At 46.4% G+C, this 19,632-nt stretch overlaps 1 protein-coding gene across 2 annotated transcripts in view; it reads left to right on the top strand.

Moving 5' to 3' along the window:
* The window catches only part of LOC134966931 (phospholipase A2 inhibitor gamma subunit B-like), a 98,475-nt gene that overhangs the window by 54,749 nt on the left and 24,094 nt on the right, over window positions 1–19,632 (top strand). For both annotated transcript variants that reach the window (XR_010188744.1, XM_063943949.1), the window contains exon 3: window positions 406–552. Coding sequence is in view for 1 of the 2 variants with exons in the window: in XM_063943949.1 (XP_063800019.1) it covers window positions 406–552 (147 nt within the window). In the remaining variant the exon portion in view is untranslated. The remainder of the gene's footprint in view (window positions 1–405; window positions 553–19,632) is intronic.

Below are 19,632 nucleotides of genomic sequence, written 5' to 3'. Positions count from 1 at the left end.
ACGTCCTCTCTCTACACTCTTCAATGCCGGAGTGAAAATGGCAGGGATGCGCAACTCCTTATATGGAATCCAAACCCCGCGAGAATCCGACAGCGGGATGATGACGTTTTGCCTCGTTCTGGTTTCCGAGTCAGGCGGGAAAACTCGAGCATGACTCGGATCCGGGCTCGGGCAGTGAAGTCCAGTAGGGTTCGGTTCTCTGAGAACTGAACCCGCTCATCTCTAGTATATATACAGTATATATATATATATATATATTACTTTCTTTTATTTATTTGTTTTTTTAAAAAGGTTGTCCAAGATAGTACATTATAGAACTTTATTGCTAACTATTCTCCTTATCAATAAGATTCAATATCTCCGTGACTTACGTATGTAATTTAAAAACTCTCTCTTCCTTTGTAGGTGCTTCACTGGGAACAACACTGTTTATAAGACTGTGCGGAAAGTGCGATCAATACAGGAACGGGACTGTGCGCTTTCACAAAGGCAGACTCAGGGTCAACACGACCTGCTGCCACCAGGATGACTGTACTCCTCCCATCCCCACTTGTAAGTGCCACATTCTCCAGTATAATTGTGTAAGCTAACCTACCTTTAGCAGCATCCTCTCACTTGTGTACTGCCGTCTGCAGACTATACATTGACATACACACTTAATGATAACTACTTAGTCCAACTAATTGAGGAACCAACTAGGTACAATGCAATCTTAGACCTGGTATTAACAAACAATGGGGATTTGGTATCAGGTATTATAGTAGGGGAACCCATAGGAAACAGCGACCACAATATGGTCACATTCAATATCAGTTTTCATAAACAGCCCTATACTGGCTCAACTAGGACTCTAAACTTTAGCAAAGCGAATTTTGAAAAGATGAGGGTATTTTTCAGGGATATTGAATGGGAAGGTTTGTTTTTAGGAAAAAATACTACGGAGAAATGGGAGGTACTAAAATTCCTGCTAGCTAAAAATACACTCAAATGTATTCCTATGAGTAGCAAAAAAGGAATAAAAATCATAAACCGATGTGGCTTAACAAAAAGATGAAGGAACTTATGGGCAAGAAAAGGCGAGCATTTAAAAAAATACAAATCTGACGGGGAAGCAGAGTCATTTCAGCATTATAAGGAATGTAACAAAATATCCAAAAAGGAAATAAGAGCTGCTAAAGTAGAAACTGAAAAACTAGTAGCAAAGGAAAGCAAAGCGAATCCCAAAAAATTCTTTAAATACATTAATAGCAAGAGATTAAAGAAGGAGAGTATAGGCCCTTTAAAAGACAAGTTGGGAGTCTTAAGCAAAAATTATAATGACATAGCGGACACACTAAATGAGTTTTTTTCAACAGTATTCACTCGTGAGGACCCAATTCAGGGACTAACGCACAATCTCAATAATGAGAATATCACACTGATAGGTACTTACTTAAGCGAGGAAGTAGTCTGTGACCGATTAAAACATTTAAAGATTAATAAATCACCAGGGCCCGATGGTATTCATCCAAGGGTTCTAATGGAGCTTCACTCTGAACTGGCAAAACCGCTATATTTGATCTTTAAGGATTCAGTTATATCAGGTATGGTTCCCAAAGACTGGCGTATAGCGGAAGTAGTGCCTATATTCAAAAAGGGAAGTAAAGCTGAACCAGGTAATTATAGACCAGTTAGTCTTACATCTATAGTGGGGAAAGTATTGGAAGGTATTCTAAGAGATAGTATTCAGAAGTTCCTTGAAAACAATAAGGTCATTAAAAGGAATCAACATGGGTTTATGAAGGACAGATCCTGTCAAACCAACTTACTTGGCTTTTATGAAACAGTAAGCGCAAACCTAGATCAGGGTAAAGACGTGGATGTAATCTTTTTAGACTTTGCCAAAGCGTTCGATACTGTACCACACATGAGACTTATCTACAAGCTGCAAGAATCAGGGCTAGGAAGCACAATATGCACTTGGGTCAAAAACTGGTTAGATAATAGGAAGCAGCGCATTGTGGTTAATGGATCTTTTTCAACTTGGACTGAAGTGCTAAGTGGTGTGCCGCAAGGCTCAGTATTAGGACCGCTATTGTTCAATATTTTCATTAACGACCTAACAGAAGGTCTAGAGACCATGGTGTCAATTTTTGCAGATGATACCAAATTGTGTAAGGCTATAAATACAGAGGAGGATGCCGAGTCTCTTCAGAACGACTTAGTTAAATTAGAAGCATGGGCAGCCAAATGGAGAATGCGCTTCAACACAGACAAGTGTAAGGTAATGCACTGTGGTAACAAGAACATAAATTACACCTACCTACTAAATGGGGTAAAATTAGGGGATTCTGTACTGGAAAAGGACTTAGGTGTCCTCATAGATAGCAAGCTAAGCAGTAGTACCCAAAGTAGGACTGCAGCAAAGAAGGCTAATAAGATATTAGCATGCATAAAACGGGGTATTGATGCTAGGGACGAGAGTATTATAGTCCCGTTATATAAGTCACTAGTGAGGCCACACCTTGAATACTGTGTACAATTCTGGGCACCGTACTACAAAAAGGATATCCTGGAGCTTGAAAAGGTACAGAGGAGGGCGACCAAACTAATTAAGGGCATGGAGACGATGGAATACAAGGAAAGGCTTGAAAGACTAGGCATGTTTACATTGGAAAAGCGGAGACTAAGAGGGGATATGATCAACATCTACAAATATATAAGGGGACAATACACAGAGCTTGCGCGGGACCTGTTTTTGGTTAGATCAACACAGAGGACTCGTGGACACTCGCTCAGGTTAGAGGAGAGGAGATTCCGCACAATACGGCGTAAAGGCTTTTTCACGGTAAGGACAATACGTGTTTGGAATTCCCTGCCCGAGGGAGTTGTAATGGCGGAATCTGTCAACACCTTTAAGAATGGGTTAGATAAATTCCTAATTGATAAGGATATCCAGGGGTATGGTGCATAGTCATGCATTATAGTTACTATAAATAGGGATAAAATGTAACGGCTGACAGCAGCATCAGTCAGAAATTTTAGTCAAATCATCATGCATAGGAGACCACAAATAGGTTGAACTCGATGGACAATTGTCTTTTTTCAACCTCAGATACTATGTTACTATGTTACAGATGGTGTGCATTCCAATGAGACAAATGGCCTGAGCGACTACAAGTCTCACCAGGCATCACTCAATCTTTTGCACCTTTGAGATATAGTGGAGGGTCCAGCATTAGTACACTGCAATCTTACACACCCATTGCTTTCTGTGCAGTATTATTCCATTTATCCCACCCAGTGGCGCAAGTAGAAAAAATGTCTTATAGGTACTGTGTGCGACCTCAATAGTGCCAGATATACATTGCCCCACAGTGCCAGATACACGTTGCCCCACACTGCCAGATATACGTTGCCCCACACTGCCAGATATACGTTGCCCCACAGTGCCAGATACACATTGCCCCACACTGCCAGATATACATTGCCCCACAGTGCCAGATATACGTTGCCCCACACTGCCAGATATACATTGCCCCACACTGCCAGATATACGTTGCCCCACAGTGCCAGACACACATTGCCCCCAGAGTGCCAGATATACATTGCTCCACACTGCCAGATATACATTGCCCCACACTGCCAGATATACGTTGCCCCACAGTGCCAGATATACGTTGCCCCACAGTGCCAGATACACGTTGCCCCACAGTGCCAGATGTACGTAGCCCCACAGTGCCAGATATACGTTGCCCCACACTGCCAGATATACATTGCCCCACACTGCCAGATGTACGTTGCCCCACAGTGCCAGATATATGTTGCCCCACAGTGCCAGATATACGTTGCCCCACACTGCCAGATATACATTGCCCCACACTGCCAGATATACGTTGCCCCACAGTGCCAGATATACGTTGCCCCACAGTGCCAGATACACGTTGCCCCACACTGCCAGATATACGTTACCCCACACTGCCAGATATACATTGCCCCACAGTGCCAGATACACATTTCCCCCAGTGCCAGATATACATTGCCCCACAGTGCCAGATATACGTTGCCCCACAGTGCCAGATATACGTTGCCCCACAGTGCCAGATATACATTGCCCCACAGTGCCAGATATACATTGCCCCACACTGCCAGATATACATTGCCCCACAGTGCCAGATGTACGTTGCCCCACAGTGCCAGATATACGTTGCCCCACAGTGCCAGATATACGTTGCCCCACACTGCCAGATATACATTGCCCCACAGTGCCAGGTGTACGTTGCCCCACAGTGCCAGATATACGTTGCCCCACACTGCCAGATATACGGTGCCCCACAGTGCCAGATGCAGAAATGCCCCCACAGTGCCAGATACACAAATGCCCCCACTGTGTCAAATATACATTGCCCCCCCAATGCCAGATACAGAAATGCCCCCACAGTGCCAGATATGCCGCCAGTGCCAGATATGCCCCCAGTGCCAGGTACACATGTCTTCCCAGTGCCAGATATGCCCCCAGTGCCAGGTACACATGTCTTCCCAGTGCCAGATATGCCCCCAGTGCCAGGTACACATGCCCTTCCCCCCCACCACTTTACCCTACTGCTCACCGCTGCTGCTGTCCTGTGTGTCTCCAGCGGCGGTGCGGGTGTCTACCTTCAATTCAGCGCTGATCCATGAGCCAATCAAAGCTCGCTGTCCGACAGCCAATCAGGAGCCTTGGCTGCTGGTCCGCGAGCTCTGATTGGCTCACGGGCCATCACTGAATTGAAGGGAGACACTGAGGGGCAGGAGAGGCGCACGCTGCGCTCTCCTACCCTCAAGCAGCAGCGGTGGTGAGCAGCAACAGAGGGAGGGAGGGAGGAGAGGGAGGGAGGGAGGGAGGGAGGGAGGGAGGGAGCGGCGGCGGGTACGGCGTACCCACGGCTAAATTCTTAAGGGTACGCCATACCCACCCGTACCCGCCCACTTGCATCGCTGATCCCACCAAAATGTGCTTTTTCTGTATTCATTTTGGCAGTACCACCATCAGTAAGTACACATACCTTGGGCACGTGGCTTGTTTTTTTCCTGGACCACTAGCAATCGTAATCACTAACTTCAAATATAATCCTATAATTTAAGAACCTGAGAAACTCATATTAAGAAGTAATTGGGACCATATATCTATGCGCCGATTCCCCGTATTGTTAGCGCCAATCCGTCCCACCGATTGTTAATCAAAATCGCCATTCAGTGGACAATGATTGTCAGCAATTCGTCGGTGATATAGCAAAAAAATGCATGTTAAAAATCCCCAAATCCAGAATTTCCTACATGTTAGATTTCCTTGAACCTCTGACCCAGACATCGGAAGAACTGGGAATTGCAGTGGCGTGCGGTGAGGTCAGTGGCGTGCGGTGAGGTCAGTGGCGTGCGGTGAGGTCAGTGGCTGGTGAGGCACTACAGCCATAAAGTCCGCCGAATCCTGCCGATGACCCCTACCGCCGCCGAGCCAATGCCCCTGAGCCGATGCCCGCTGCCACCGCCAATGGCTTACAAACTCTCCCACCATCAACTGATCCAGCCCTCCGCCACTAATTTGCATTTCAGTCTGATGCCGCCAATGCCCGCTGCATGCCTGCTCATCATACTTGTGATATATTGTACATTTGTATAGAAAAAAAAAAATAGTGTTTGGGACTGGGAAGGGAGTGGGAGGAGGACATGAGTGAAATTTTGTTGTCCAGGGCTTACATTAACTTAATGGAGAAGGGTCTTAATGGGTTAAAAATATGTAAAAAATTGCGTGGGGTCCCCCCTCCTAAGTATAACCAGCCTCGGGCTCTTTGAGCCGGTCCTGGTTGTTTAAATACTGGGGAAAAAATTGGACAGGGGTTCCCCGTATTTAGACAACCAGCACCAGACTCTTAGTCCGGTCCTGGTTCCAAAAATATGGGGGACAAAAGATGTAGGGGTCCCCCGTATTTTTAAAACCAGCACCGGGCTCCACTAGTCAGGGACATAATGCCACAGCCGGGGAACACATTAATGTAGGTCCCTGCGGCCGTGGAATTACCCCCCCAACTAGTCACCGCTGGCCGGGGTTCTCTGGAGGAGTGGGGACCCCTTAAATCAAGGGGTCCCCCACTCCAGGCACCCAAGGGCCAGGGGTGAAGCCCGAGGCTGTCCCCAGCACCCCGGGCGATGGGTGCCGGACTGATAGCCATAAGTGTGTTAAAAATATATATTGTTTTTTTGTTGCAGAACTACAAGGCCCAGCAAGCCTCCCCCGCTTGCTGGTACTTGGAGAACCTCAAGTACCAGCATACGGGGAAATAACGGGCCCGCTGGTACCTGTAGTTCTACAACAACAAAATATAACCAAATAAAAACACAACACACACACCTTGAAAGTAAAAATTTATTAAAACACACTTACACACTCACACATACTTACCTACATCCCACGCCGATCACGTCCACTTGTCCATGTAGAATTCAATAGGGGAACCTGTAAAAATGAAAATTATACTTACAAACTTCAATCTACAGGAGGGGGGAAGAGAGAGAGAGTGGGAGAGAGAGATTTTCCCTGTCTGCGGGGAGGAACAGGGGTGATGTACTCACCACAGGTGCCTCAGGCTGCCCCTGCACTTGACAGAGATCCGGTGCTGAGGCTGGACGATGCTGAAGTTAGCTGGGAGGTTGGAGGAGGAGAGCGCCGGCCGCCGCGGCTGCACTTTCAGCTCTTTGCTTCCTGGCGCCGGCACCAGGCCCTCTGCCACTGCTGCATTTGCTTCCCCCCCCCCCGGTGCTGCCTGCTTCGAGTACACAGGGTCCCACTCCCAGGGATGATCGTCGGCCGGGCACCAGTGGCAGGTGAGGATGGAGTAAGGGAAGGGGGGATGAAGGGAGGGGAGCAGCTCACTGTCCCGCTGCCTCGCATGGATGATTGGACCAGTGGATCCAGTGCTGGATCCGCTGTCCAATCATTTCTGCCTTGCTGACAGTGATGTGGGCTGAAAGCCCATCCCTGTCAGCGAGGCACTTCTATAGGTGCCACTTTCCCTATCTTTTTCAATGGGCTTTTACAGCCCAGTTCTTGGCACCACCCCCCAATCGATCCCTATTCCCATTATCTATGGGAGGCACTGCTATCAGTGCCTCCCAAACCTATTTAATGAGTTAAAATTATTAGAATAAAATAAAGAACATACTTATGTTATGACACAGAACATGTGTCATAAGTATCTTCTTTGTATTATTTTAATAATTAATCACAGGGGAGGCACTGCCTCCTACCTCCCCTTGCCCCGAGACGCCCCTGATGTATAGCCCCCATAAACCTGAAATAAAAATGGCTTCATATAAAGGTTACTGGTAACAATAAAAAGTTCCATCATTTATCATTAGCTATAGACACTGGATAATCAATTCACATCTGTGTGTAGCTGGGCACAATCCATTCTTCTTTCTTGTAAGACACAATTTGGCATCCAATGACTGATTGCCCATTAGAGATGAGCGGGTTCGGTTTCTCTGAAACCGAACCCGCACGAACTTCATGTTTTTTTCACGGGTCCGAGCAGACTCGGATCCTCCCGCCTTGCTCGGTTAACCCGAGCGCGCCCGAACGTCATCATGACGCTGTCGGATTCTCGCGAGACTCGGATTCTATATAAGGAGCCGCGCGTCGCCGCCATTTTCACACGTGCATTGAGATTGATAGGGAGAGGACGTGGCTGGCGTCCTCTCCATTAGAAATTAGATTAGAAGAGAGAGAGAGATTGTGCAGAGTCAGACAGAGTTTACCACAGTGACCAGTGCAGTTGTTGTTAGTTAACTTTTATTTATTTTAATATAATATATCCGTTCTCTGCTATATCCGTTCTCTGCCTGAAAAAAAACGATACACAGCAGCAGCCAGTCACACAGTGTGACTCAGTCTGTGTGCACTCAGCTCAGCCCAGTGTGCTGCACATCAATGTATAAAAGGCAAAGCTTATAATAATTGTGGGGGAGACTGGGGAGCACTGCAGGTTGTTATAGCAGGAGCCCCCAGGAGTACATAATATTATATTAATTTAAAATTAAACAGTGCACACTTTTGCTGCAGGAGTGCCACTGCCAGTGTGACTAGTGGTGACCAGTGCCTGACCACCAGTATAGTAGTATATTGTTGTATGTATTGTATACTATCTCTTTATCAACCAGTCTATATTAGCAGCAGACACAGTACAGTGCGGTAGTTCACGGCTGTGGCTACCTCTGTGTCGGCAGTCGGAACTCGGCAGGCAGTCCGTCCATCCATAATTGTATTACAATATATACCACCTAACCGTGGTATTTTTTTTTCTTTCTTTATACCGTCGTCATAGTGTCATACTAGTTGTTACGAGTATACTACTATCTCTTTATCAACCAGTGTACAGTGCGGTAGTTCACGGCTGTGGCTACCTCTGTGTCGGCAGTCGGCAGGCAGTCCGTCCATCCATAATTGTATTATTATTATAATATATACCACCTAACTGTGGTATTTTTTTTTCTTTCTTTATACCGTCGTCATAGTGTCATACTAGTTGTTACGAGTATACTACTATCTCTTTATCAACCAGTGTACAGTGCGGTAGTTCACGGCTGTGGCTACCTCTGTGTCGGCAGTCGGCAGGCAGTCCGTCCATCCATAATTGTATTATTATTATAATATATACCACCTAACCGTGGTTTTTTTTTCATTCTTTATACCGTCGTCATAGTGTCATACTAGTTGTTACGAGTATACTACTATCTCTTTATCAACCAGTGTACAGTGCGGTAGTTCACGGCTGTGGCTACCTCTGTGTCGGCAGTCGGCAGGCAGTCCGTCCATCCATAATTGTATTATTATTATAATATATACCACCTAACCGTGGTTTTTTTTTCATTCTTTATACCGTCGTCATAGTGTCATACTAGTTGTTACGAGTATACTACTATCTCTTTATCAACCAGTGTACAGTGCGGTAGTTCACGGCTGTGGCTACCTCTGTGTCGGCAGTCGGCAGGCAGTCCGTCCATCCATAATTGTATTATTATTATAATATATACCACCTAACTGTGGTATTTTTTTTTCTTTCTTTATACCGTCGTCATAGTGTCATACTAGTTGTTACGAGTATACTACTATCTCTTTATCAACCAGTGTACAGTGCGGTAGTTCACGGCTGTGGCTACCTCTGTGTCGGCAGTCGGCAGGCAGTCCGTCCATCCATAATTGTATTATTATTATAATATATACCACCTAACCGTGGTTTTTTTTTCATTCTTTATACCGTCGTCATAGTGTCATACTAGTTGTTACGAGTATACTACTATCTCTTTATCAACCAGTGTACAGTGCGGTAGTTCACGGCTGTGGCTACCTCTGTGTCGGCAGTCGGCAGGCAGTCCGTCCATCCATAATTGTATTATTATTATAATATATACCACCTAACTGTGGTATTTTTTTTTCTTTCTTTATACCGTCGTCATAGTGTCATACTAGTTGTTACGAGTATACTACTATCTCTTTATCAACCAGTGTACAGTGCGGTAGTTCACGGCTGTGGCTACCTCTGTGTCGGCAGTCGGCAGGCAGTCCGTCCATCCATAATTGTATTATTATTATAATATATACCACCTAACCGTGGTTTTTTTTTCATTCTTTATACCGTCGTCATAGTGTCATACTAGTTGTTACGAGTATACTACTATCTCTTTATCAACCAGTGTACAGTGCGGTAGTTCACGGCTGTGGCTACCTCTGTGTCGGCAGTCGGCAGGCAGTCCGTCCATCCATAATTGTATTATTATTATAATATATACCACCTAACTGTGGTATTTTTTTTTCTTTCTTTATACCGTCGTCATAGTGTCATACTAGTTGTTACGAGTATACTACTATCTCTTTATCAACCAGTGTACAGTGCGGTAGTTCACGGCTGTGGCTACCTCTGTGTCGGCAGTCGGCAGGCAGTCCGTCCATCCATAATTGTATTATTATTATAATATATACCACCTAACCGTGGTTTTTTTATACCACCTAACCGTGGCAGTCCGTCCATAATTGTATACTAGTATCCAATCCATCCATCTCCATTGTTTACCTGAGGTGCCTTTTAGTTCTGCCTATAAAATATGGAGAACAAAAAAGTTGAGGTTCCAAAATTAGGGAAAGATCAAGATCCACTTCCACCTCGTGCTGAAGCTGCTGCCACTAGTCATGGCCGAGACGATGAAATGCCAGCAACGTCGTCTGCCAAGGCCGATGCCCAATGTCATAGTACAGAGCATGTCAAATCCAAAACACCAAATATCAGAAAAAAAAGGACTCCAAAACCTAAACTAAAATTGTCGGAGGAGAAGCGTAAACTTGCCAATATGCCATTTACCACACGGAGTGGCAAGGAACGGCTGAGGCCCTGGCCTATGTTCATGGCTAGTGGTTCAGCTTCACATGAGGATGGAAGCACTCAGCCTCTCGCTAGAAAAATGAAACGACTCAAGCTGGCAAAAGCACAGCAAAGAACTGTGCGTTCTTCGAAATCCCAAATCCACAAGGAGAGTCCAATTGTGTCGGTTGCGATGCCTGACCTTCCCAACACTGGATGTGAAGAGCATGCGCCTTCCACCATTTGCACGCCCCCTGCAAGTGCTGGAAGGAGCACCCGCAGTCCAGTTCCTGATAGTGAGATTGAAGATGTCAGTGTTGAAGTCCACCAGGATGAGGAGGATATGGGTGTTGCTGGCGCTGGGGAGGAAATTGACAAGGAGGATTCTGATGGTGAGGTGGTTTGTTTAAGTCAGGCACCCGGGGAGACACCTGTTGTCCGTGGGACGAATATGGCCGTTGACATGCCAGGTGAAAATACCAAAAAAATCAGCTCTTCGGTGTGGAGGTATTTCAACAGAAATGCGGACAACAGGTGTCAAGCCGTGTGTTCCCTTTGTCAAGCTGTAATAAGTAGGGGTAAGGACGTTAACCACCTCGGAACATCCTCCCTTATACGTCACCTGCAGCGCATTCATAATAAGTCAGTGACAAGTTCAAAAACTTTGGGTGACAGCGGAAGCACTCCACTGACCAGTAAATCCCTTCCTCTTGTAACCAAGCTCACGCAAACCACCCCACCAACTCCCTCAGTGTCAATTTCCTCCTTCCCCAGGAATGCCAATAGTCCTGCAGGCCATGTCACTGGCAATTCTGACGATTCCTCTCCTGCCTGGGATTCCTCCGATGCATCCTTGCGTGTAACGCCTACTGCTGCTGGCGCTGCTGTTGTTGCTGCTGGGAGTCGATGGTCATCCCAGAGAGGAAGTCGTAAGACCACTTTTACTACTTCCACCAAGCAATTGACTGTCCAACAGTCATTTGCGAGGAAGATTAAATATCACAGCAGTCATCCTACTGCAAAGCGGATAACTGAGGCCTTGACATCCTGGGTGGTGAGAAACGTGGTTCCGGTATCCATCATTACTGCAGAGCCAACTAAAGACTTGTTGGAGGTACTGTGTCCCCGGTACCAAATACCATCTAGGTTCCATTTCTCTAGGGTTGCGATACCGAAAATGTACACAGACCTCAGAAAAAGAGTCACCAGTGTCCTAAAAAATGCAGCTGTACCCAATGTCCACTTAACCACGGACATGTGGACAAGTGGAGCAGGGCAGGGTCAGGACTATATGACTGTGACAGCCCACTGGGTAGATGTATGGACTCCCGCCGCAAGAACAGCAGCGGCGGCACCAGTAGCAGCATCTCGCAAACGCCAACTCGTTCCTAGGCAGGCTACGCTTTGTATCACCGGTTTCCAGAATACGCACACAGCTGAAAACCTCTTACGGCAACTGAGGAAGATCATCGCGGAATGGCTTACCCCAATTGGACTCTCCTGTGGATTTGTGGCATCGGACAACGCCAGCAATATTGTGCGTGCATTACATCTGGGCAAATTCCAGCACGTCCCATGTTTTGCACATACCTTGAATTTGGTGGTGCAGAATTTTTTAAAAAACGACAGGGGCGTGCAAGAGATGCTGTCGGTGGCCAGAAAAATTGCGGGACACTTTCGGCGTACAGGCAGCACGTACAGAAGACTGGAGCACCACCAAAAACGCCTGAACCTGCCCTGCCATCATCTGAAGCAGGAGGTGGTAACGAGGTGGAATTCAACCCTCTATATGCTTCAGAGGTTGGAGGAGCAGCAAAAGGCCATTCAAGCCTATACAACTGACCACGATATAGGAGGTGGAATGCACCTGTCTCAAGCGCAGTGGAGAATGATTTCAACGTTGTGCAAGGTTCTGCAACCTTTTGAACTTGCCACACGTGAAGTCAGTTCAGACACTGCCAGCCTGAGTCAGGTCATTCCCCTCATCAGGCTTTTGCAGAAGAAGCTGGAGACATTGAAGGAGGAGCTAAGACAGAGCGATTCCGCTAGGCATGTGGGACTTGTGGATGGAGCCCTTAATTCGCTTAACAAGGATTCACGGGTGGTCAATCTGTTGAAATCAGAGCACTACATTTTGGCCACCGTGCTCGATCCTAGATTTAAAACCTACCTTGGATCTCTCTTTCCGGCGCACACAAGTCTGCTGGGTTTCAAAGACCTGCTGGTGAGAAAATTGTCAAGTCAAGCGGAACGCGACCTGTCAACATCTCCTCCTTCACATTCTCCCGCAACTGGGGGTGCGAGGAAAAGGCTCAGAATTCCGAGCCCACCCGCTGGCGGTGATGCAGGGCAGTCTGGAGCGACTGCTGATGCTGACATCTGGTCCGGACTGAAGGACCTGACAACCATTACGGACATGTCGTCTACTGTCACTGCATATGATTCTATCACCATTGATAGAATGGTGGAGGATTATATGAGTGACCGCATCCAAGTAGGCACGTCACACAGTCCGTACTTATACTGGCAGGAAAAAGAGGCAATTTGGAGGCCCTTGCACAAACTGGCTTTATTCTACCTAAGTTGCCCTCCCACAAGTGTGTACTCCGAAAGAGTGTTTAGTGCCGCCGCTCACCTTGTCAGCAATCGGCGTACGAGGTTACATCCAGAAAATGTGGAGAAGATGATGTTCATTAAAATGAATTATAATCAATTCCTCCGCGGAGACATTGACCAGCAGCAATTGCCTCCACAAAGTACACAGGGAGCTGACATGGTGGATTCCAGTGGGGACGAATTGATAATCTGTGAGGAGGGGGATGTACACGGTGATATATCGGAGGATGATGATGAGGTGGACATCTTGCCTCTGTAGAGCCAGTTTGTGCAAGGAGAGATTAATTGCTTCTTTTTTGGTGGGGGTCCAAACCAACCCGTCATTTCAGTCACAGTCGTGTGGCAGACCCTGTCACTGAAATGATGGGTTGGTTAAAGTGTGCATGTCCTGTTTTGTTTATACAACATAAGGGTGGGTGGGAAGGGCCCAAGGACAATTCCATCTTGCACCTCTTTTTTCTTTTATTTTTCTTTGCGTCATGTGCTGTTTGGGGAGGGTTTTTTGGAAGGGACATCCTGCGTGACACTGCAGTGCCACTCCTAGATGGGCCCGGTGTTTGTGTCGGCCACTAGGGTCGCTTATCTTTCTCACACAGCTACCTCATTGCGCCTCTTTTTTTCTTTGCGTCATGTGCTGTTTGGGGAGGGTTTTTTGGAAGGGACATCCTGCGTGACACTGCAGTGCCACTCCTAGATGGGCCCGGTGTTTGTGTCGGCCACTAGGGTCGCTTATCTTTCTCACACAGTCAGCTACCTCATTGCGCCTCTTTTTTTCTTTGCGTCATGTGCTGTTTGGGGAGGGTTTTTTGGAAGGGACATCCTGCGTGACACTGCAGTGCCACTCCTAGATGGGCCCGGTGTTTGTGTCGGCCACTAGGGTCGCTAATCTTACTCACACAGCTACCTCATTGCGCCTCTTTTTTTCTTTGCGTCATGTGCTGTTTGGGGAGGGTTTTTTGGAAGGGACATCCTGCGTGACACTGCAGTGCCACTCCTAGATGGGCCCGGTGTTTGTGTCGGCCACTAGGGTCGCTTATCTTTCTCACACAGTCAGCTACCTCATTGCGCCTCTTTTTTTCTTTGCGTCATGTGCTGTTTGGGGAGGGTTTTTTGGAAGGGACATCCTGCGTGACACTGCAGTGCCACTCCTAGATGGGCCCGGTGTTTGTGTCGGCCACTAGGGTCGCTTATCTTTCTCACACAGTCAGCTACCTCATTGCGCCTCTTTTTTTCTTTGCGTCATGTGCTGTTTGGGGAGGGTTTTTTGGAAGGGACATCCTGCGTGACACTGCAGTGCCACTCCTAGATGGGCCCGGTGTTTGTGTCGGCCACTAGGGTCGCTAATCTTACTCACACAGCTACCTCATTGCGCCTCTTTTTTTCTTTGCGTCATGTGCTGTTTGGGGAGGGTTTTTTGGAAGGGACATCCTGCGTGACACTGCAGTGCCACTCCTAGATGGGCCCGGTGTTTGTGTCGGCCACTAGGGTCGCTTATCTTACTCACACAGCGACCTCGGTGCAAATTTTAGGACTAAAAATAATATTGTGAGGTGTGATGTGTTCAGAATAGGCTGAAAATGAGTGTAAATTATGTTTTTTGAGGTTAATAATACTTTGGGATCAAAATTACCCCCAAATTCTATGATTTAAGCTGTTTTTTAGGGTTTTTTGAAAAAAACACCCGAATCCAAAACACACCCGAATCCGACAAAAAAAATTCGGTGAGGTTTTGCCAAAACGCGGTCGAACCCAAAACACGGCCGCGGAACCGAACCCAAAACCAAAACACAAAACCCGAAAAATTTCCGGCGCTCATCTCTATTGCCCATGTCCATGAATTGGATTATGGAATGGAGGTCTCCTGACATGATCGTAACTTTATCTCAAACGTGTTTATCTCTGAGAAATCCAGAACCGATCCTCAGAAATCTGACAAATCCTTATGGGCGGAAGAGAGATGCAGATACACACTCCTAGCGGGTACGGGTCGTTGGGTCTACTCAACTTAGGTCGACAGTCATTAGGTCAACCATGGAAGGTCAATGTGCCTTAGTTCAACAGGGACAATAGGTCGACATGGTCATTAGGTCAACATGTACTAGGTCAACAGGTCAAAAGGTCGACATGGTTTTTTGGACTTTTTTTGGCGCCGCTTTCTTCGCAAAGCGACTGGGAACCCCAGTTGGTGCACCGTGTCCCCTCGCTTCGCTCGCCATGCTTCGGGGATGGTGCCTCGCTCTGCTACCGCTGCACTCGGCACAGGTTACCGTTCCCAATCGTAGCCCACGTGGATTGTAAAGTATGAAAAAGTCCCAAAAATGAAAAAATAAATGTAAAAAACTCATGTTGACCTTTTTACCTGTCGACCTATTGACCATGTCAACCGAATGCATGTCGACCTTCAGTGGTCGGACTAATAACTGTTGACCTAAGCTGTGTCGACCTAACGACCGTATCCCCTCCTAGCACTAAGAACACTGATAGTAAAAATAATTTAAATAAACCCTAACAATTAACATGGAGTATAATTGAAGTTCTTAGCACACATTTGCGCAAATATGCGGCCCAAGGAGGTCATTCCGAGATGATCATAGCTGTGATAAATTTTGCACAGCTACGATCATGTTCCCTGACATACCGGGGGACGCCCAGCACAGGGCTAGCCCCCCCCTCATGTCAGTGCCGGCCCCCACTGCAGAAGTGCAAGGCATCGCACAGCGGCGATGCCTTTGCACTTCAAGAGTAGCTCCCGACCAGCGCAGCTTTAGCGTGCTGACCGGGAGCTACTCATCGCTCCCCGGCCCGCAGCAGCTGCGTGTGACGTCATGCAGCCGCTGCGGCCCGCCCCCTGTTCGGTCCGGCCACGCCTGTGTTGACAAGACCGCGCCCACGAAACGGCAGCCAAACGCCTGCGTTTTCATCTGACATGCCTGCGTTTTTTAGCAGACTCCTGAAAAACGGGCAGAAACGCCTCTTTCCTGTCATCACTCCCCGATCAGCAGTGCGACTGAAATGCGCCGCAAGACCTTGTGTAAGTTTGCATAGTTTTGTGTGAAAGTACTTCGCGCGTGCGCACTGCGGCCCATACGCATGCGCAGAAATGCCGAATTTTAGCCTGATCGCCGCGCTGCGACCGAAAGCAGATAGCGATCAACTCGGAATGAGGGCCAAGATGTAGTGTATCAGGTGTTAACAGAGAAGTGAATGAGGTGTTCTACATTGGAATGTTCAAAAGTCAAGTTCTTCCAAAGTTAACTTTGTTTGATAGATCACTTAACAGTAAGATTACCATTATTAGTAGTTGCTATTGCTATCCAGATAATTATAAGAGGCTCCATTTCACAAAATAAAAATCTGTTACTACAGATGTGTACGGATGGTATAATGGTTAGCATCACTGCCTCACAGCACTGAGGTCATGGGTTCGATTCCCACCATGGCCCTAACTGTGTGGAGCTTGTATATTCTCCCCGTGCTTGCGTGGGTTTCCTCCAGGTACTCCGCTTTCCTCCCACAATCCCAAAAATATACTGGCAGGTTAATTGGCTCCCAACAAAATTAACCCTAGATTGAATGTGTCTGTGTGTACATGTGATAGGGAATATAGATTGTAAGCTCAACTGGAGCAGGGACTGATGTGAATGGCCAAATATTCTCTGTAAAGCGCTGCGGAATATGTGTGCGCTATATAAATAACTGGTAATAAATAAACTGGTAATAAATGTGTCCTCACACATCTTTGCCTGCGTGCGTATGCATGACAGGATGCAATTCCAGGCATAGCTTATCATAGGGGAAGAAGAAGTAGCATGCGGCCACAGGCAGCGGGTAGCAACGCTACAGCTACCCTATATAGCAAGGGGTGGCAGTGGAAGTTTGGGGGACATTTACTAAGCAGTGATAAGAGCGGAGAAGTGAACCAGTGGAGAAGTTGCCCATGGCAACCAATCAGCAGCTCTGTATAATTTTATAGTATGCAAATTATAGCTGTTACTTCAGTGCTGATTGATTCATGGGGCAACTTCTCCACTGACTCACTTCTCCACTCTTATCACTGCTTAGTAAATGCCCCCCTTAGTTACAGCAGGTAGCAGCTGCCGATCGCAGTATTTGCAGGAGCGTGCATGCGCATACTTCCACTGATAATAGAAGAACAATAGAGTGTCAGAGGTACGCTGTTGCGGCAATGCCACGGAGCCACTTTTCGCAAAAAGGTGTGAGGACACATCTGTACATCTCTAACAAAATTAGTGTAACTGTACCGCACACAGTAATAACAATGGGTGGAGGGTGAAACAATATGTATGATGTAACAATACGACAGGTATAATAACAATAATGGCATAAAATGGACCCATAGTCTCTCTTAGTCCTCACGATGGTCCTCTGGGAAGGTGTAGAGTCATCACAAAGTCCATTAAAAGGCACGATCATGTGAATGGTTTCACTCAATTCTTTCTTTCACCACTTTAGTGTTTTTTTTTGGTGAAAAAAATATTTGTACAGCACTCACTGCTTTACGTGTTCATTTCCTCACATAAAGGTATCTTTACACGTCCAATGATTCCACAAGGTTAGTGGTTGCTTGCAATGACTCGCGTCTTATAGGGTCTCATGAATGGGGTGAGAAGAAATGAAGAAACAACCAATCACATAGTTGAACCCTTTAGGAACGAAATCCCTTTTCTATATTTTCTTCCCAAATGAATGTGAATTAGCATACCGTACTCACATCCGTAACTATTGTAGACACATAAAGGTATCTTTAGTAGATTCCTCAATTCTATATAAGTCATGCATCAAAGACTGAAGACATTCAGAGATAGAAATACTGTAAAAGAATGGGCGTACCCCACTTACAGTATTCCATACGTTGTTATGCCCGTAGCAATTTCTTTCAAACCGTCTGATATCCAAAATTATGACGGATGGTTCCTCCCGGTCTCATTGAGTCAGGTGGAGGATTTATACAGTCCAGAAAAGTGCAGAGACATGATGGTGGAGATTCCCTTTTAAGCAGGTACAATTACCAATGGTATATTAGTAGGATTCAGTGCAGATAATGACAGTGGACATAGCAATGTTCCTAGCATGCATCCCTCTGATCCCTAGAATCAGAGGGACACATGCTAGGAACAGTGCTGTCTTCCTAGCATGCATTCCTGGTGGTGACCTGACCTCGGCTACTCTGCCAGAGCAGCAAGACCAGGACACGGAGTGGGTACTTCGAGCACTTAGGAGACAGTGGAAGTTGGGACAATTGAGGAGAATTGTCCCCTTCATGGCTGACACCCGGAGGCAATTGCCACTATTGTCTCCGGTGGTTCTTTGATTCTCACATCCTACATTCCATCTGTTCTTTCCTGTGTTCGTTTGTATTGGCTTATATCCAGACATCTAGGAGTTGTGTTTCTGATTTTAGTTCATACAAACCTAGATATCCCGGTAAAGCATCAAGACATAAGATTGGATAAAGAATGCAGGAATCCAGATTTCAACACAGTAATCTGATGGGAGTGGCTAGTCTTGTCCGTTCACCAATTGTTTATTGATTTTTCTTTATGTCATTATAATTATTTACACAGATTTGATGTCTTTTTTTTTTACGGAATGTTTTATTTTATAGACACATGCACAATTTTGTTTCCCCACAAAATATATGTACTAGAAGTCTTTCTATCACTGTGCCACTAATCTACTGTACCTGCTATACACTGTCCAATGAAAAAAAAATATCATTGTTGTATGTACAGACGCAGCGAAAAAAGTGGAGAAGTGAGCCAGTGGAGAAGTAGCCAATGACAACCAATCAGTGTTGAGGTAGCACTTATAAAATGCATTCTATAACATTAGGGCCCTCATTCCGAGTTGATCGCTCGCTAGCTGCTTTTAGCAGCATTGCCAACGCTATGCCGCCGCCCTCTGGGAGTGTATCTTAGCATAGCAAAATTGCGAACGAAATATTAGCAGAATTGCTATTAAATATTTTCTTGCAGTTTCTGAGTAGCTCCAGACCTACTCCTAGATTGCGATCATCTCGGTCCGTTTGGTTCCTAGTTTGACGTCACAAACACGCCCTGCGTTCGGCCAGCCACTCCTCCATTTCTCCAGCCACTCCTGCGTTTTTCCCTGGCACACCTGCGTTTTTTAGCAAACTCCCTGAAAACACTGAGTTGCCGCCAGGAAACACCCACTTCCTGTCAATCATACAACGAACACTCCAGCGACTGAAAAGCGTCGCTCGAGCATCATTAAAACTACAAAGTTTTGTGTTAAATAACTTAGCGCATGCGCGCTGCGTACCATGCGTATGTGCATTTTCCACCTAATCGCTGCGTTGCGTAAAACAGCAACGAGCGAACAACTCGGAATGACCACCTATATGTAGCTGCTGATTGGTTGCCATGGGCAACTTCTCCACTGGCTCACTTCTCCACTCTTTTCACTGCTTTATAAATAGACCCCTTAGTGCCTGATTCAGAGGTGTTTGCGCTCCCTGGGCATTTCAAGGGGTGGAGACTGGGAGGTGTCCTAAATTGAATGCAAGAAGGGACCATTTCATGGGCATGTCTAGGAACACTGCTGCATTCCCAATTGCAGATCCATTGTAGTTTTATATGGCAGCCAATCAAATACTAGATTTCAT

Source organism: Pseudophryne corroboree, chromosome 10 (genome assembly GCF_028390025.1).
Source record: "Pseudophryne corroboree isolate aPseCor3 chromosome 10, aPseCor3.hap2, whole genome shotgun sequence".
NCBI lineage: Eukaryota > Metazoa > Chordata > Amphibia > Anura > Myobatrachidae > Pseudophryne > Pseudophryne corroboree.
The sequence above is the reverse complement of the archived record's forward strand: the minus strand, read 5'-3'. Positions and strand labels throughout refer to the sequence as shown.